Source organism: Meles meles, chromosome 18, assembly GCF_922984935.1.
Source record: "Meles meles chromosome 18, mMelMel3.1 paternal haplotype, whole genome shotgun sequence".
Taxonomy (NCBI): Eukaryota; Metazoa; Chordata; class Mammalia; order Carnivora; family Mustelidae; genus Meles; species Meles meles.
This window is the reverse complement of record NC_060083.1, coordinates 45,452,002-45,471,823: the sequence shown is the minus strand read 5'-3', so window position 1 is coordinate 45,471,823 and position 19,822 is coordinate 45,452,002. Positions and strand designations below refer to the sequence as shown.

At 52.6% G+C, this 19,822-nt stretch overlaps 1 protein-coding gene across 4 annotated transcripts; it reads right to left on the bottom strand.

Moving 5' to 3' along the window:
* Positions 1 to 3,927: 3,927 nt before the first annotated feature.
* CD300LG (CD300 molecule like family member g) lies at positions 3,928 to 16,360 on the bottom strand. Of its 4 annotated transcripts, none has more exons than XM_045985426.1 (8): positions 16,278 to 16,360; positions 14,964 to 15,299; positions 12,176 to 12,277; positions 11,197 to 11,452; positions 10,390 to 10,502; positions 8,783 to 8,835; positions 5,760 to 5,849; positions 3,928 to 5,259 (listed from the first exon to the last, which is right to left on the bottom strand). In XM_045985426.1, exons 1-8 carry the CDS (start codon positions 16,318 to 16,320, stop codon positions 5,146 to 5,148), a joined length of 1,107 nt encoding a protein of 368 aa, XP_045841382.1. In that variant the 5' UTR covers positions 16,321 to 16,360; the 3' UTR covers positions 3,928 to 5,145. The 4 variants fall into 4 exon arrangements, with proteins under 4 accessions (XP_045841382.1, XP_045841385.1, XP_045841383.1 ...); XM_045985429.1 differs by having other exon boundaries at positions 11,197 to 11,281; XM_045985427.1 differs by lacking the exon at positions 12,176 to 12,277.
* Positions 16,361 to 19,822: the final 3,462 nt, after the last annotated feature.

Sequence of the window (19,822 nt, the reverse complement as noted above, 5' to 3'; positions counted from 1 at the left end):
AGCAGCCAAATGTCCTCAAAATGCACCATGCTGGAGCCACTGTGCACTGTGGGAACCAGATGTGGTAGGTGTGCCTCTCTGATGGTCCTCCTTGCCCAGGAAGGAGAAAGGGCTGCATCCAGCATCTGGATGTGGCTTCTATTTGTCTTCCCTCTTTTTTCACTTTTGCAAGTCTTGGCACAATGCCTGACAATTTTGCAAATTATCTAAGTGTGTAAGCCCCACCCCACCCATTTTATTTTAGGGCTTGGTCTTCCTTCCTGAAATAGATCTTCTTCTCCCTGTAGTTCCTCATAAACTTGCCCTCATACCATGCGGTATAGGTGCCCCAACATTGGTCCATGGGCCATCTCATCCGTGACAATATGAGGAAATTAAGAGCAAAAGCAGAAAACTTATGATTAAGCTGAATATATTTAAGTTTAAGAATTATCATTTATTCTAATATGGTGATTGTGAATGTTATTTTCTCACATGCCAATTATAGAAATCCCCCCCTTTTTTTCCTAACTCAAATGACAATATTAGCATCACATTTGGAAAATTAAATATAAAGCCAGGGACAACCTGAGATTTTGGTAAATTAGAGATCTGGGAAGGAGCTAATCTGGTCCCAAGCTGGTATCCTGGATCCTGTCAGAAACAAATGCAAATCCTCTCTGGTATCCTCAATTTTTAGCCCCCCAGGTTGAAATCATCCATAGATGAGCTCACATTGTGAGATCACAAAATACAAAGGAACAAATTGCCATGAGGGACAGTCAACATTAACAACAGTGTATTTATATCTCCAGGGACTTTTGATATTTGGCACAAAATGTAACCTAACTGTGTGTGTATAACATATTTAATGGAATAAAAGATGGCATTACAAAAATTAAAAAGCAACCAGACTCTAGAATGACTAGTTAGGTTTGAAAGAGAACTATCCAGAACTTTTCAAAATTAAAAAAAAAAAAAATGCAAGGATGAAAATAAAAAGCAATATGGGAGGGTTTAACATCCAATTCAACACAACTGAGTAGAGATTAGTCAACCAGAAAGTTCTTCCCCTAAGTATGGTGCTTGGATCTACAGCATCATCAGCCCTGAGAGCTTGTTAGAAATGCAGATTCTTGGGCACCACCTAGAACTGCTGAGTCAGAATCTGAAGTTTAACAGATTCCCTGTGATTTGTAGGCATATCCAAGTTTGAGAAATATTAAACTGGTAGAAATGACATAGCCAGCAGAACAGAGATGAGGAGGGAAATATGAAGGAGAGGTTAAGAGATACGGCAGCGATAAAGAGAGGGTCTAGAAAAATTTAATTCTGGTCGGTGTTAAGATTAAAAATGATGGAGAGCAGATAATATTTGAAGAGAATGGCCTAGAACAGATGAAAGGCATGAATTCACATATATAAGAATTACAGCAAACAAGAAAATAAGGAGTTCATGGCCAGGAGTAAGACTGCAGAATACTGAGATATTCTGTATCTCAGACCACAGAAAAGTGGTCTGAGTATTCATGTACAAACATAAAACTAAGGTGTTTCAAGATGGGGGGTTGCAAACTGGCAATTGGCAAAGGAGTGGTCTTTCTCAACCCTGCCTGGAGGGCGTGACTGGGCCCACACGGTGGCAGCAGTGGGCGTTAAGGGAGTGAGCAAATGTCTATGGATGGTACTGTAGGGGCCTGGTTAGCCAGAGGGAGTGGTTTGGTTGTAAACTTAGATTGACCCTGCCCCTCCTAGAGGAACTTGCTGGCAAGCCCGGGATATGAGGGTGGGCCAGGCCGGATGGAGACATCCAATCAGTGGGGCGCACATATATTTACTGTGGTGAATTGAAATTTGATTGGTCACCTGTATTGCCGACCGAGCATGACTGTGCAGTTTTCCTTGTGTGTTGCAATCTCATTGGCCACCTGTGTGTGGGCGGGGCTCAACCACCTCTATAAAGATTAGTCTGTGAGGCTGGTTGGCGGGGGGGAGTAGTAGGAGGAGTTAAAATAGCGTCTGGGATAGCCGTTGTGATAGCCGTTAGAGTAGTTGGTTAGAGTAGCTGTTGGGATAGCCGTTAGGGTAGTCGTCAGAGTAATAGTTGTCAGGCAGTAGCAGCACTGCCAGGAGCGGCCTCATCCGGAGCGGCCTTGTCGGAGCGGTGTCATGGGGAGCAGAGTCTGTGTTGTTGGGGTTGTCGTCCTCGTCGTCGTCGTCGCCTCTTCGTCCTCGGGAGCGGCCTCGTCCGGGGAGCGGCCTCGTCGGGGTCGTCCTCGCCGCCTCATCGTGAGAGATGGCCCCTACTGGTCAGTTTGATTTTCGATGCTTGGCGGGAAATAAAGCTTTGCTTGACTTCCGCTTTGCATCAGTCTCATTCCTTTGATCACGGACCCTAACAGGTACTCAAGTATCTGATAAATCCGTGGAGACTTGGAATCCCAGGGATGCCAATCCTAGGTTGCCTTGGAGAGAGTTGTGCCTCTCAAAAGACATTGATCTGTTCAGTTGGCACATGGCCGGAAAATGGGCAACAGGTGGTAATGGGATGACCTGGCTGACCGCCCCCTGGTCCCCGGGAAGTCCTGGCTGCTGCAGGTGACAGGTTGAGAGGACAAGAGGCTTCTTTCCCCACTGAGCAGCCCCAGTTCTTTCTGCCCTCCAGCTGAGGGATTTTTCACAGGGTAAATTTTTGGGGTCCCTCTGACACCACCCGAAACTTGATGTTCCCTCCCTCCCTTGACATCTGGCTGCACACCATACCCAGATCTTGGGCAGAGACAACAGACCTCACACCCTGCCCTCCCTCTCTTCCCAGAGAAGGTAAGAGGAACTCACCTGTCCCTGGGGACCTGGAGCAGTGACTGGAACTTTCTGGAGAGCTTCCCTTGCTCTATCAGACCCTCTCTACCTTGCCCAGGCTCCCCAGGCCCTCACTACAGGGGCATTCCTGAGATCCTCCTCCTGCCATACCCACGACGACAGATGTAGACACTGGTAAGTACTTGGAGAAAGGCTGCTTGGAAGGCTCTGGTGGGAGTGAAATTGGTTCCGTCATTTCAGAAAGCTGTTCAACAATGGGTATCAGTAACATCAGAAATGTTCGCCCCTATGACCTAGCACTTCCACGCACACAAATTCTTCTTCAAGAAGTCTTCAAAGGCAAATCGAGAGGCGCCTGGGTGGCTCAGTGGGTTAAGCCTCTTCTTTTGGCTCAGGTCATGATCCCAGCATCCTGGGATCGAGCCCCACATCGGGCTTTCTGCTCGGCAGGGGGCCTCCTTCCCCCTCCCCCTCTGCCTGCTTCTCTGCCTACCTGTGATCTCTCTCTCTCTCTGTCAAATAAATAAATAAAATCTTAAAAAAAGAGAGAGAGAAATCGAGCCTGTGGGAAGACTCGCCATGCTGTTATTTACAATAGCAAAAATAGAAACAAATATCTAATGAGAGAATTGAAATAAATGGAAGCACACGGTGAGGAAATATCACAGAGCTGATACACATTTTATTTATAAAGTTTGGTGAAACATGGAGAAACGTTTATAAGAATTGAGTGGGTGGGTCCCTGGCTGGCTCAGTGGGCCGAGTGTGTGCCACTCCTGATCTCACGGTCAAGAGTTTGAGCCCCACGTTGGGTGTGGAGATGATTCACAAATAGAAATCTTAAAAAAGAAAGAATTCAGTGGAGAAAGCAGAATTTAAATCTGTATATACAAATTCATTTGTCAGAGAATACCAGCGAACGATGTGGAGTTAAAAAAAAAAGGGAAGGTGGGGCGCCTGGGTGGCTCAGTGGATTAAGCTGCTGCCTTCGGCTCAGGTCATGATCTCAGGCTCCTGGGATCAAGCCCCGCATCGGGCTCTCTGCTCCGCAGGGAGCCTGCTTCCTCCTTTCGCTCTGCCTGCCTCTCTGCCTACTTGTGATCTCTCTCTCTGTCAAATAAAATCTTTAAAAAAAAAAAAAGGGAAGGAAACGCAACAAAACGCAGCTGGATTATGGGGCGGGCGGGGGGCGGGTTTGAGACTGAGTGCGTTTTCTTCTCCTCCCCGCTGAGTTTCTAACTTTTGTATACCAAGCGACCACCCACTTCACTTTTTAAAAGAAAGTCGAAAAAGAAAAAAATAGCAGTCCTGTTATTCTATTCCCTCCCCCTTCCCAATCTCCAGGGGGGTCAGACTCAGGGTCACCTTCATGCTCCTCTTAGGTTCCTGCCCTGTCCCCTCTCTCCTGCCTTTTAGATGCCCACAGGCACCTGTGCTTTCCTACTCCTCCCTAACTCCAACCCAAAGGCAATTAACCCTTTCTCAACAAGGAAGGAGCCAAGCTTTTCTCCAGCCTCCTTCCAAAGCCTGGGATGCATGGCTGGGTGGGGAGCCAGGAAAAGTAACCCCTCCCTGCCAGTCTCAGGGGCTCAGCCCTTCCAATGGACACCTGACCCGGGCCTGGACTCAGACCAGCCCAGGAAAGCCCCCAGCTGGGTCATGGTGTCGTAGGCAGAGCAGCCCCTATGGGGAGGGGGCCGGCGGGAGACCCCACAAACCAAATGTAGCCTTTAACCTGAGCCCACTGCTTCTCAAACTCAAGTATTAGAGTCACTGGACACTTGTTAGAAATGTAAAATTGTGGGCCCAGCCACAGAGAGGGTCTTGGTAGGTCTTGGGAGAGCCCAGGAAGCACATTTTTAACCAGCCTCCTGAAGGACTGGGATGCAGTCACATTTTGAGAAACCAGAGCCCCATCTATTCCCAGCACGTTCCTCTTTCTTCTCCTTGCCCACTTATGCCGGAGAAAGTGGTGCTGAGTCAGGATGGAAGGAAGGGAGAAGTAGGTGGGGGTCTTTTGCCGGGCACCCAGGCACGGGGGATTTCTGGTAGCAGATTCAAACTCAGACCGGATCTTCTAAGCCTTGCCTGGCTCTGGCGAGCTCCGGGGGTGGGGGTGGGGCTGCACCCCCCCAGCCCCCCAGGGATGCGAACATGCTGAGGAGGTCTGGGGGTCCCGCTGGCACCACTAAGCCCACCACTGCAGGTTCGGGGGCTGACAAAGGCTTCCGGGTCAGGCTGGGTAAGCAGGAGGAGAGTCCGGGGTCTGGCAGGCAAACTCTGAAGCTGTCGTGGAAAGCTTATCGGAGTTAGTGCAGGCCCGCCTGGAGGGAACTCTTGGTGCTAGGCTGAGATGAACTTGGAGAAGCCGAGCTCCTCCTCGGACATGTGGGGAGGAGGCCCTGGGATCACGTCCTCCTCCGGGTCCTGGGAAGGGGCTTCATCTTCCTCTGAAGTCTGGAAAGACAACAGTCAGGCGTTGAAAAGCAGAGCCCAGCGGGGGGCGGGGTGGGGGGCTCTCCAGGTAGCTGTTGGGTCCACCCCAGCCTTTTCCACAGTTCTGGGCCTCTAAGGGGCACAGACTAACAAGGTCTCCCCAGAACCCCCAGGCATTGATTCGTGCCCCCCACCCCCTCCTCATGGCCTGCGGCCAGGTTTTTGCCTGCAGGTACTGGAATCCTGCCGGCCCAGAGCACTTTTAAACTGTGACTACCAGCAAGCTGTTCAAGAACTTTCTGGATGGGAAAAGAGGATGCAAGGTTGGAAGTCCTGACTCCCGAGTGAAATGGTCTGTACCTGCAGTTATGGTCGTGTAGGTGGACGGATTCAGGGGGGAGCGGATGCTGACAAAAGAGCCCCCTCCCCCAACTTCCCTGCATTGTCAGAGAGGAGCCAGGCTAGGTGGCTCCAACCCCCCACCCCACCCCTCCCCACCCCTCTGAGACCTCTGTTCCCACCTGGCTGAGGCCCTGGGTTTCTGTGCATGGGCTGGGGCTGGCTTGGGGCCCAGGGGGCCCTGCGAGGTTGATCACGGTGTACTCCAGCGGCTGAAACAGAGACTCAGTCAGCACAGCCCATTCCTAGCAGCAGTGATGGTCTCCGCCCCCCTCCCTGATCCATAGCAAGAGGAGGGAGCCACAGGAGAGCATGGGCAAGGGGAGGAACACAGGCTGCAGGGTCAGAGCTCTTCCATCCAATTTCCTGCATCTCTGAGTGACCTTGGGCACACCACTAACCTCTCTGAGGCTCAGTCTCCTCAGCTGTCAAATGGGGATAAGGATTTTTCCCTTGGGATTATATTCCTGGTAATATTTTATCGCTCAACACCTGGGAACTCCTGCAATAATTCATTTCTTTTCATTATTGTCACCTCTCTCCTCGAAGCAGAAAGAATGTGGAGGCTGCTGGCTCTCCGCAGGTGGGGAAAGCAAAGTTTTTGAATGCCTCCAAGGTTCACCGAAAAACAAACCACAGAGGAAAAATTCTTTACAACCATAAACCTGAGCGCCATCCCCCACCTTTGATCAGATAAGGAAGTCAAGGCCAAGGGAAGAGAGGCAGGTGGTCCAGAGCGAGTAGGGGCTGTCCTGGGGCCAGCAGCCAGGTAGAAGGGGCTGAAGCCAGCCAAGGGCCCCAGCCAAGTCTTCCAAGGACATAGCTGCCCTTAGGGGTCCCGGCTGGCAAGTCCCATGGCCCCACAGGCACTGAAGACAAAGAAGAAATCTCCTGTCTTCTGGACACCTATTGGTGGTCTCCTCTCACAATTTGCTGGTGAGATGGGGATACTGAGGCTCAGAGAGGTGAGGTAACTTGCCAGATGTCACACAGCTGGGCTGGGACTCGGACTCAGGACTACGTGACTTCAGAGCCACGCTCTTTTCCTATCCCTGGCCACCATCCTGGCGGGACGTGCTGCACATGCTTCCCTTCATTTCAGTGTCCTTGTCCCCTAATTGCCCCTCTCCCCAGCTTCTATCACCACCCTGGCTGCAGGGGATCGAGGCAGAGGTCGACACTTGAGCCATCTCAGGTGACACATTCAGTCTTACAGGATGAGATGAAAATCAGAGCAGAATTTCTCAAGGGGGCTGGGGCTGGGGGGACGAGGGGACGAGGGAATGGGGGGAGTAGAAGGAGATTTCACAGGTCCTGGTCTCTCCTGGTCCGGCCTACAGTTGTGATTCGGCCCCAACCAGCCCCAGCTGACCACCACCGCCCACCGGCAGCCACGAAAGCGGCTATGTCCAGTGTGGGTCCAGTGGCCTGTTCCAGCAAGTGCGGAGGCTTTTCTATGTCCTTGAACATAGAGATACGTATGAGAGCCTCTGAGTCTAAGCACTAGGAAAAAAGCAGGGACCCAGGGAAGCCTTGGGAGGAGGGAGCTGAGCCCTAATCTGAGCCGAGCATGCCCTCTTGGGCTGTTTCAGGAATCAGGAGGCCTGGCTGTCCCATGTTCCCGGACTGAGGATGGCTCTTTCTTCTGAGTCTAGGGGAACGGGCCTGGGCGGGCCGAGCAGTCGGCTACGCTTCTCGAGCCCTCCGCACTCCAGTGTGGAGGGGCAGCAGCAGCTCGGGCCCTGCTGTCAGCGCCACAGACTGGGTCCCTTTTCCCAGTTCTGCCTCTTTCATGCTGGGCCTCTGGGAGCAAGTTACTTATGCTCTCTGAGCCTCTGTTTCTTATTCTGTAAGAAGGGGGTCATGAGAACTCACGCAGGAGTTACGAAGATTCAGCGACATAGGTAAAGCCCCAGGCACACAGTAGGTGTTCAATTAGAGAGTAAAATGAGAGCATCTTGAACTAGCTCTGTGGGCAAGGGAAACGCTGGCCTGAGCCCTTGTACTTCCCTCTGAGTTTCACACCCCCCTGGGGCTCTAGGGCACAGCCAGCAGAGTGCCCCCTTCCCTCTTTGACCTGAATGTGGGCAAAGAAAACGCCAAACCCTTTCAATTCTACCTACAGCCCCCACTAAAAATTACAAAGAAGCCCAAAGGGAAATAAACCAAAAAAGCCAAAAGCTCTCAATTAGCCATGTTCACAGAGGTCTTGTCTCTGATCCTCTCAGGAGACCCTGTTCCATCCTTCCCTCAACAAGGGCCCAGCCCCGTTCCCAGCTCACAGCCCTGTGCCCTTTCCCGGCCCCTCCCACGCGAGCAGGGCCAGGGACAGGTGGGCAGGTGGGAAGCAGTCCCAGGCGGCCCTTCCCCGGGGTGGGCTAGTTAGCAGCAGCTTGGAGAGAGGGGAGATGTTCTGGGACCTCCCGGGGCAGAGATTTCCCCTCTGGCCCCGCCCCTCTTCTAGAGCGCAGGGTACACCCCAGGACGCACAACCGGAAGCTGGGCTCTGGAGGACAGCGGCAGCCCTCTTCCCCATCTGGGTCCTTGACCTTTCCCTCACTCCTGTGCACCACCTCTGGACTTGCTGGGCTTCCTGAGACAACAACAGCTGCTTCCTAAGCCAAAGCCCAGAACCCCATTCCTGCCCCGGCCCCTCCCCAGGGCGATCAGGCCTGAGTCTTTTGTCTTCACTGGCGCCAGGAAAGAAGGCAATGGCAAGCCCCCCTTTCCGTCCCCATGTGTAGGAGAATAAAGTAGAGGCATCTCAATAAACAGCAGGGGTGGAGGGGACAGAGGTGGGGCTTCTGTGTCCTGAACCCATGATCCTGCAGCCCTCCCAAAGATCATGAGGATCCAGCTCTGACAGTCTCCGCTTCTAAGAGGGGGAGGGGAAGAGGGTGCTGGGCCTGGGGAAGACCCCTGCCTGGTACCCGCTGGGCACTCAGCGTGAGGTGGGGCATTCTTTTGGCTCGCACCCTGAAAGGCTGGTCTCAGGGCTCACACAGATTCCCCAGAGACAGGCAGCAAGCCTTGAGTGGAGCTCAGAGACAAGCAGGTAGGGAGATGCACAGACAGGGTCCAGGAGTCCCGATGTCCGGCCCCACAGGGATCGGAGCTAGGGTTTGGGGCTGGCCGCCTTCCTTACCAAGTGTGAGAGGTGGACCTTCCCGTTCCTCTGTGTCTCTGTGGCCAGGTGAGCTGAAAGAGACCAGCAGTCGTACCCTGAGGTCAGGAGCAGCCCAGAGCAGCCTGCAACAGCTCCTACAGGGGTGGAAGGGCCCCCCTGGACTTGGGACCGGGGGCTTCCCAGAGTGAGCATGTGTAGGAGACAGGTTGGGACAGGCAGACTTCTTGGAATTCTGGCTCAGTCCCTTAGCCATGATCCAGACTTTTGGGATGGGTACATGGAAATCCCCCAGTGTGAGTCAGAAACTGGCTGGGGAAGTAATTCTATGAGCTAAGGTCATTGCTTCTTCAGCCTCAGTGTGCATTCAGCATCCCGAGACATTGTATGAAAATGTCCATTCTCCTGCAGCAGGTTGGGGCTAGAGCCGGGGTGTCCTTTTAACAGGCTTCCATAGGATATCACTGCTGCTAGCTGGGGACCACAATTTGAGAGGCAAGGTGCTAAGAAGTTCTGAGGTCTCGATCAGGAATATTCCCACCCTGTGTGCTCCTCCGGACTCCTCTGGGTGAGGAGTCCTCCTCTGGTGAGCCTGGGGCGTGGTCAGAGCTGACATTTCTTCCTGGGGGCCGCACAGGGCGAAGTCGGAGGCAGGCCAAGGACCACCGCCCTCCTCCACCCAAGGCCACGAGCAGTAAGACAACTTTGCCGATTTGCAGTGTTTTGGCATATGTCTTCCTGGTTCCACCGCTTCCTGGCTGTGCAGACTTAGGGCAAGCTGCTTAACCACTCTGCCTCAGTTTCTTCCCCAGGGAAATGGGGGCGCTTGTAATGGGCAGTTTCTAACGCCACAGTATTGAGAGCATTAGAGGAGATAAAAGCAACATGAGCCACACAGAAACACCCAGCCCACGGCAGCTCCTCTGACTGATATTTCGGCCGCCCCTCTTAAACCATACTGTCTGCCCGCGGAGCCCTGAGTTGCACTGAACCACTGACCCCGGAAGCACGACTGCTCCAAATCACACCAGGTTTTGAAGACTCAATATGAAAAAAACGCAGAATGAGGAATACGTAGCATGAATAGTTTTATATTGTTTCCACGTGACATGATCGTGTTTTGGATAGATCATGCTAATAAAAGTATATTATTAAAATTAATGTCCCTGATTTCTTTTTACCCTTTTTCATGTGACTTTTAGAGAAGTTTAAGTTACATATGTGGCTTGGATTCTACTATGCACCTCTCGAGATCCCACAGCATGTGTGAGGCCCCAGTCGCCTTCCTGTTTAAGGGCTGAGTTTCTACCTCCCTCCCCCACCCCCCGCCGTAGTAGTCACGCAAGGAACCATACCTGTGGAGGCCGGATGTGGATTGCTGGGATCAATAGGGACAGAAGTGACTGATGAGCTTGGACAGATGGGAGCAAGCCAAGAGCCCCCGTTCTCCCATTCGCACATTTGAATGTCTTTTTCCTAATGTTGGCTGACCTGTGGCTCCCTCAAAAGGGAGGAACAGGGCTCGTGATGCCCATATCTTGGAGGGACACACTGAGCCCCAAGGTCTCCCTGAGGTGGTGGGGGGACTGCAAGTCTCAGTGGGGTCCCTGGCATCTACTTTTGCTCACCTTCCTTCCTCCAGCGGAGAACATAGCTGCCGAGGGCCGCCAGGCCTGCGGCCAGGAGGAGAGCCAGCAGCACAAAGACCGGGGTCAAGATGCGGACTGTTGGGATGGAGACACTGTGGGTGAGACAGAAGGACCCCAGCAGCTGTCACCAGATCACAGTGGCACGCTGTACACCATAGCATTCTTCGTCTATGTCCCAGCATGTCCCTTGTCTTTCCCAAAGAGATCAGAGGGCACCGGGGACCACGGCACCTGGGCGGTCCCAGTGGGAGGGACCCCAGCCCCCACTACTAACCCCAGGAAACACTCTCAGCTGGATCTGAACTTGGCAACAGGTTACCCGGATATCTCAGGCAGGAAGCCTCTGTCAGCAACGGAGTGTGATTATATACAACCCCCAAGAACCAATCCTTCAGGCTGCGGTTCCAGTTGGGTAAGAAAAAAACCCATGTTCGTGCTTGGCACAGGGCCCAGTGCAAGGTGCGTCGGCAAAACTGGGCTGGCTGCCCCTGCGGCTGGGGCGGAGAGAGAGGTGGGGGCCGCGGCCACCGTGGACTGTTCACCTCAGGTGGGCCTGTGTGTCCAGAACAACATGGCTGTCGGCCCTGCAGTGTAGGTTGTCCACTGCTCAAGGGCCCTGTGGAGGGGGGACGGGGGGCAGCGTCTGCCCTCTGTGCTGTTAGCCACGGCCCCAACAGGAGGCTGTGTCTGCCTAGAGGAAGGGGTGCCAAGTCCTCCTCACTTGCTCCCAGCCACCTCCTGTTGCAGCGATGGCCTGGAAGGTGACCTTGGTCACTGTGGTCTCACCTGGACATGGAGCTGCTGCTGCTGGGGGACAGAGGGGTGTCCTCTGCGGCGGTGGAGTCCAGCTGTGTGGCTGGGCGCGAGGTCCCTGCATGAGGAGAAGTTGCTTCGTGAGGAGAGGTCCCCGCGTACGGAGATGTTCCTGTGTCTGGGGAGCTTCCTGGGTGCTGGGCCTGGGAGGTCCCCATGAGCGAAGAGGCCTCGGCCCCTGTCTTCCCCTGCTTGGCTGTGGTGACTGTTTGGTGGAGACCGGGAGAAGCTACAAGTCCAAAAGCAACGCCTCAGCACCTTCTCGGACCCTTGCGTCCCAGCATTCCCCAGACCTTGACCCTTGACCCCTGAACTGTAGCCTTCCCAGGACCAACTTCTCAGAACATCCCCAGCTAAAGGACCCCCCCAGGAAGCAAACAGAGACCTAGAGGAAGCCCTCGTGAGCAAGCTGCCCGGGTCTCAGGTACGCCCTGCACACATGCAGTCTTCAGCCCCTGTCTGTGCCCGCTGCCTGGGTCATCACACCCCTGCTCCACTCTGCGACCCATCCCCGGGCCATGCAGGACACAGAGCCCTGCCTGCCCTCCCCCACCTCCCCCAGTCCTGGCCAGTTATCACGCTTGTCGCCCCATGCCCACCCTCACCACCTCTGCCTCAACAGGCTTTGACCTCCCTCAACAGCCACGGGGTCCGCAGGGCAGGATGGCAGGGACAGGTCCAGAGGTCAGGGTCTGAGGCCCCACATTTCCTGCTCAGCCTTACAGCCCCAGGTGGAGGAGACAGAACACAAGCCTGGCCTTCAGGCTGCATTTCCTCCCGGGGCTCTGCTGCTCCTTGAGGGACCTGACCCCACAGGGCCCCGATTCCTCCGTGGACAGTGCAGCTCCTAGGCTCTGGGGGCCCCGGGGCGCAGTGCCTGGCTATGGGCAGGCACTCATGGGATGCCGCTTTGTAGAGGGGTGGAGGGGAGACAGAAAAGCCATTCACTCACTCAATTCTGGGGGCTGAGTTTGCCAAGCTTTTGCCTTGGGCTGGAAGCTCCTTGTAGTAAGAGGCTGGAAGGAGGGAGTGGGGGAGGGAGGACAGCAGGGACCTAGGGGAAAGGGAGAGGCTGGTCTCAGGGGAGGTGAGGGCCACCGCTCTGAGCCAGATGTCCCGCTTGGTGGCAGCCAGTAACTTTCCTGCCCCCACCTCTCTGCTCAAAGTCTCCACCACCTTCTTCCCCCAGCCACTTAGGAGGCATGGATGGAAGATTCTAGGCGATTGCTGGCCTCCCCATACTGCAGTGCCCTTGGCCTCCCACTTAGCTCAGACCTTCAGCTTCCCTTGCTCCCCAGCTCCCCACCAGCCTACTCTTTCTCTGCCACTCTTCACACCAATACTGGTTTTGTCTCTAGAATATAGAGCTGGGTATGGAATACTGGATCCCACTGTTTCTTGCTTCAGAGCCGTCAATGGCCACCACGGCCTATGAGCTGAAGCTCAAGCTTCTTACAGGCCTTTCAAAGCCTTTCAGACTCACATCTCAGTTCCCTGTGTTGGCTTCTGGGACACCAGCCATTCATTCCCCTATCTGGCCTCTAGTCCCAATTAAGTGATTGTCCCACCCGCCACCGTGCCTTTGCTTCACCGTTCCCCGGTGCGCCATGCTTCTCCTCTCCACCTCTGCCTGAGACACGTCTTTCTGTCCCCGCAAGGCTGGGATCCCTCAAGGACAAGATGCCTAGACTTTGTGCTGAGCACAGTGGGCAGAAATGTGGTGTGGCCAATCACCCCGGAGCCGCCAAGCTCCCTGCCCCCCTCTCCCGGCCCCTGGGTGCCCCTCTGTCACCTTGCTGGAGTGCCATGTGGGACTTGCTCCCTGTCCCCATCATTCTCTATTCTTTTGTTTTTTTAAAGATTTTATTTATTTATTTGTCAGAGAGAGAGAGCGCGCACAAAGCAGGGGGAGCAGCAGGCAAGGAGGGAGAAGCAGACTCCCCACTGAGCAGGGAGCCCAACATGAAACTCGATCTCAGGACCCTGGGATCATAACCTGAGCTGAAGGAGACGAATAATCAACTGAGCCACCCAGGCATCCCTCTTTCTCTATTCTAATATGAAGTCAGGTTTTCTCTGTTTTTTTCTGACAAAATGATCATATCTCACGCCAATAAAGGGTATTTATCTTTTCCTATCCGATATGTATACTTTTTTATCCTGTCATATTTCATGGCCTAGACTCCCCAGGCAATGGGGGAATAGAAGAAATGATAGCGTGTACTCTTGTCTTGTTCTGATCTTCCTAGAAATTCTCCTTACTCGCCATACTCAATGGTGGGCTGCAGACGGCTCCCACTGACTCAGGAGAGCTGACTGTTCACTTTTCAGGAACTCTGTGAGCTGGTCATTAAACTATCGGTGGCTGGAAATGGGGGAGTGCGGGGGTCATTTAAATCGCAGAAACTGACAAGTGTTACAGATCAGAGTTTCCCCAGCTCAGCATTCATGGGTACACTGTGGCCATTAGGCTTTATTTTCTATATCCTAACTATCATCAGAAAAAGGTCATCAACGTCTGACACAGGATAATACAATAACACACATATCATGCATGAATGAATAATTACAAATGAGGTCAAAATTTAAAATAGAGAGCCTCAAATATAGCTAAATTGATCCCCACTAGGTAAGAAGGAGGTCTGAATACTGATAAGAATCAGAGATCAGAGAAGCTTGTAAATAACAGAACAGGTTCAATATGGTTAAGACACTGCTGCCATTGTTTGGTGAGCTTAGCTCTATCTCCTTGAATTAAAAAAAAGACCCATAGATGTCGGGGATCTGGCATTGGGGATGGCCCAGGGATGGGATGGGTCCCAGCGATGCGGCCAGGAGAGGGAAAAGCAGACACCAAAGTGAGAAAAAAAAAAAACAACACAACAACCCTGGGTTTGAATCCTGACTCCATCACTTCTTGCCATGAGACCTCAGGCAAATCATTTCATCTCTGGAGCCTCAGGCCCCCGCATCTGTGAAATGGGATACAGAGACCTGCCTCACCCTCATTGGCCAGCAGACGAGGGTTTCCAACTCCCCTAGGTCCTCTCTGGCTTCTCTCATCTCAGATCAGCAGGTCCAGTGGGGTTCTGGACATACAGAGAGGTGCTCCATCCCATGCCAGAGTCCCCTAGTGTCCTTGAGCTCAATGAGCTTCTCTGAGGCCCAATCCCAGGCCCTCTTCATCCCTACCTTTGGGACTTCAAGATCTGGGGAAGGGAAGCAGGAAGGAAGAGCTGAGACCACAGGAAGGGCGAGGCCAGTAAGGGCGAGGCCAGTGTGGCTGCGGCTAGGGGGCGCTGTGGAGCGGGTCTGGGGTGCTGCACAATGGTGGGTCCAGGCTGTGGAATCCTCAGGAATAGTTTTGACTCCAAAGAAGGAGTCTTTTTCAGTCTGTGGGCTGCACATCTCATCCCCAGCCCATGCAATCTCTCTCCCACCTCTGGGCAAAGAGGAAAGGCACTGAGCTGGGAGTTTAACAGATCTGCGTGGTGTGACCTTGTCAAAGAGCAGCCAAGGCTCATGCTACACCGTCTCTGCTCCCAGGACGGCTGAGCACTTGACCAGCTTCATCTCAATGAGCCTTTGACTGCCCACCACCCCGCCCCGAGGAGGGTGGTACAAGCTCTACACCTGTTGACGAGTGGGAGACAGGGTCTGCCTCTGCTCAGCGACCCACCTGTCCCTCCTCCCCTCTGTATCCCTTGTCCCCCATGCCAGGAAGCAGAGACATGTGTTACCTGGAAAGACAAGCAGAGAGACCAGGACAGACTCATCTCGCCCCAGTTTGGAGATCCCACAGTAGTACTTTCCGGAGTCCTGTAGGGTGAGCTTCCTCAGGGTCACGTGGAGTGTGAGCGTCTGGGGGCTGTCTTGGATGGACACCCTGCCCTCTGTCGTCTCCTGGCCATCTACTCTTGCATAGACGGTGTTCGAGCAGCGGGACAGGAGGAACCCGCCCTGCCTGCACCAGTACTTCTGGTGCGTCCTCAGCTCCTCCTGGTAAGTGCACTGCAAGGACACCGTGTCACCTTCAAACCCACTGATCTCCTTGGGGCCCACCATGGCTCCATAACCTGAAACCATAGTAGGGACGGAGGTCAGAGTTCCGAGGACCCAGCACCACGGTCAAGATCAATAGACTCCTCAGTCACTCCCTTCTGTGGCAGCCCCAGAAGGGCTGGTGGTCCCTTCCCCACCAAGGGAAACTGGGACAGGGCTGTTGCTGTGTCCTAACACCCTAAACACCCTAAACCTGGTGTATGGAAGGGTGGTAATGGGGAAGCTCGAGATTCAGACAGCCTGGAATTTGAATCCCAGCACTGCCACATAGCAGCTGTGTGACCTTGGGGAAGTTGCTTGCCTTCCCTGGGCATCTGGGTTTTCCCATCTATAGATGATGATGATGATGATGATGATGATGATGATGATGATGATGATGGTGATGATGATGATAATGTCCAGGTACATTGAAATTAAGATGCTCTCATATGTAAGATACACCATAATTTTATATACCACTAAAAAAAGCACGGTCACTTGAACAGTTGTCATCATTTATAAGACGCATCCTGACATTTGATGTTAAAAGGTTGAAAAAAAAAAAAAGAGGCAGACCCGTGAGCTGATGAATCAGGACAATGCCTTATCTCTCAGGGTTGTTGTGAGTGGTACAGTAGAGGTTCAAGAAATATTTGCAGAGTTTACCATGGCAACCATGTACAGGGTGTCTTGTCTGCCTTCAGGCTGGGTGCAGAGTAGGAAAATAAAGATGAGAGAGGTAAAGCCTCCCTCCTAGCCACCTAACCAGGAAGGGTTTGGAGCTCAGACGTCTGGAGAAAAGCTGGCTCTGCGTTCCAGAAACAGCTAATTCCTGCCCCCCCCCCCCCCCCCCCCCGCTCCCCCAGCGGTATGAGGAACAGTGCGGTGGGGGTGAGACCAGGAAGGATCAGGCAGCAGTGGGTCGCGAGAATGAAAGATAGGTTCTCTCTCTGCCAGCTTGGGCATGAGCCCCACATCCCTTCACCTCTCCACCCTCTCCCACCCCATCTCACCTGGGAGCAAGAGGCAGCCCCACACCAGGAGGAGGGCCCACATGGTGGGCGCTGGACATGCAGGAGCGCACGCGGGAACTGGGAGTTCCTCTCAGAACCACACGGGGCTTTAACTTCCTCCAGAGGCACGGGAGGATGAAGGGGGGAGGGGCCGCGCAGGGTCCCCCTCCCTGCGCAGAGGGAGGCGCCTCCGCGATTCCCTTTACTTATCCTTGCCAGCCAGCGGGGATTATCGCCTCTCCACCCACCACCCGAGCACCTCTCCCAATACCGTACCCCTTGAGGAGGGGTGGGTCTTAACCATGCCTACCCCCAGAGGGTCTGTGTGCAGAAATCGGGAAGTCCAAGAATGAAAAAATTACATACTGACTTTTATTAACCTTTAAGGGTTTAATCTTTTTCCTTCTATTGTGCTAGCATTGTCTGTGACTTTGTCACCAAAAAAATCAGCCACCGGCACATCAAGTTGTCGCCGACAGCTTGAAATATCGTATGTGTTTCTCACTACTTGGAAAATAATTAGTTACCAGGCCTGCCATTAGAGCTGGTTACTGAAAGCATTAATAAAGCCCATTTATTACTATATCACACATTTACAAATATTTTGATAACCACTTCAACATTACTGGCTTTCTTTTGGGCATATATTATTTTATATATTTAAAAGACTGCTATTCCGGGACGAGGCCCAGAAGATTTACCAGACTGCTAAGTGGTTAATGGTACCGAGGTTCAGGATCCCTCTGGCAGTGACCCCGCCTTCCTCTGTCGCTTCCCGGAGGACGCAGTACCGCTTTTGGTCACCAGGAGACGCTGCGAAAGGGGAGAAGAGAAGCCCAAGGGCTGGGCGGAGCGGGATACCTGGAAGCACCTGCGAGCCACGCTGTAAGGCCGGTCTCCCCATCCGCCTTGAGTTGTCTGGGCATTTAAAAAAGTGAATTAGCAAGTCTTATTACAAAATTGAATCCTCCTTTTAAAAAAGATTTTATTGATTTATTTGACAGACAGGGATCACAAGTAGGCAGAGAGAGAGGGGGAAGCAGGTTACCTACTGCGGGGAGCCCGATGTGGGGCTGAGGCTCGATCCCAGGACGCTGAGATCATGACCTGAGCGGAAAGCAGAGGCTTTAACCCACTGAGCCACCCAGGCGCCCCAATTGAACCCCCCTTTAAAGGAACAGAACACACACGCACACTAGAGGGAGCCCTGACACATCGTTTTTCAAAATAGCTCTGTGGGTGGGGCGGGGGGGGGGGTAGTGTGTGTGGGGGGGTTGATTGCAAAGTTCATACTGGTTGCAAGCAAAATTTTACACAAATCAGGAACGTTAAAAAAATAAAATAAAAAAGAATGGGACTGTTTCCTGTAATTCCCCTCTCCGTTGGAAAACCAGGGTTAACATTTGGCATATGTGCTTCTACTCGTACAATTGACAGTTTTCTCATTTGCTGGCTTGATATTTGAAGCATTAACTCAGTGGTTCTTGGAGGGGAGACTGTGTGTGTGTGTGTGTGTGTGTGTGTGTGTGTGTGATTCGGACAATGTGGGGAGATGTGTCTCAATTTCATAATGACTAGAGGGCATTGCTGGTTTTGAATGAGCAGGGACCCCAGGCTCTGATTCCATCACATGCACAGACCAGAAAAGGTTGGGTGCCTGGGTGGCTCAGTCAGTTAAGCATCTGCCTTTGGTTCAGGTCATGATCCCAGGACCCTGGGGTCACGTCCCACTCCCTGATCAGCAGGAAGCCTGCTTACCCTTCTCCTCCCCACTTGTGTTCTCTCTCCCCATCACTCTCTCTCAAATAAATAAATAATAAATAAATAAATAAAATATTTTTAATAAATAAAATCCTTTAAAAACATCAAAAGTTAATCAGCTTTTGCCACTTTAAAAACACAGATTAAAATCGTATTTATTGTAGCCTTTGATCATTATCTCTCTCTTTCCTGTTTTTGTCCTTCTACAGAATAATTTCTGATCTTCTTACTTTTCTTAAATCCTAAGTGATTTATTTTAAGCAGCGACAAGTATCTGACACTTCATTGTTTTCTAGTGTCATGGGGCCCGAGCACTGACATTTTTTTTTTTAAAGATTTTATTTATTTATTTGACAGATAGAGATCACAAGTAGGGAGAGAGGCAGGCAGAGAGAGAGAGAGGAGGAAGGATGCTCCCCGCCGAGCAGAGAGCCCGATGCGGGGCTCGATCCCAGGACCCTGAGATCATGACCTGAGCGAAAGGTAGAGGCTTTTAACCCACTGAGCCACCCAGGCGCCTCTGAGCACTGACATTTTGAAATATGTGCTATTTGGTTACAAATTGTTTCCCTTCCCCCCCCCCCATTACAGTCCAGGTATGGTATTGTGATTTTAAAAATTAAATGTAGGGGCGCCTGGGTGGCTCAGTGGTTTGAAGCCTCTGCCTTCAGCTCAGGTCATGATCCCAGGGTTCTGGGATTGAGCCCCACATCATCAGGCTCTCTGCTCAGCGGGGAGCCTGCTTCCCGCCCCCCCCCCCCCCCGCCTGCCTCTCTGCTTACTTGTGATCTCATCTGTCAAATAAATAAATAAAATCTTTAAAAAAATAAAAATTAAAATTAAATGTACAAGGAGTCATATTGTTTATGGTTGTCATGTATGGAGAGTAAAGGAAGTGGTACCCAAAATTGTATTTTTATGAAGACAGTTTCGGGTCCCCTATGCATCATCCCTGTTTCCTTCATGCATATTGCGAAGTCCTTCCTTCTACCCTCCCAGCCCTGCACCTAGCCGGGAGCGAGGCTTGAGGACTCCATTAGAAACAGATCATAAGGTTCAAAAGCAGTGCATGAGTTGGGGAGAAGGGTCTCGACTGAAGCATTGGTGTGGGCGCTGCAGCTGGTCCTGCCCTCTCCAGTATACGAGGAGCAATGGATTGACCTCCCCCCTCCATAGGTTTGAGGATCTGAGAGGAGAGCGCACTTGTGTCCTGCTTCCTACGGGAGAGCAGTGAGGCAAAAGGGCTCCTGACCTTGTGGCTCTCTGGTGGCCTCCTCACATCATCATGGCATCTGTGAGCCTGGAGGTGCCAAGGGTGGGGCGATGGGATGGGCGGCAGACCCAGGGAGAAGCAGCCATTCCAGAGCCCCTAGGAAGTGGAGAGCCCAGTAGATGCTGGCTTGGGCAAGTAACAGTAAAGGCTGCTCACTACTTTTCTAGGTCCTGATGGTAATTAACAACCTCCAGGACTTAGAACCACCCTTGGGAGAAAGGAGAATGGGAGAGAACTCTCACGTTTCCCTGGAGTCCTCTGAGAAAACCTGCATTGAAACTGAAGTCCCAGCTGCGGGGTGGGATTAGCGAGGTCTGTTATCGGGGCAGACAACATCTGGCCAGACAAGAGCCCAGCTCGCCCGTCACCCCGGTCTGGCTCCCCTCTGCATTGGACTTGCTCAGACTAAGTCACTTCCTCTGATTGAAGATGGTGATGTCTTTCGACATCAGCACTACCGGCCTTTGGGGCTAGATGATTCTGTGTTAGGAGGGGCTGTTCCATGCATTGT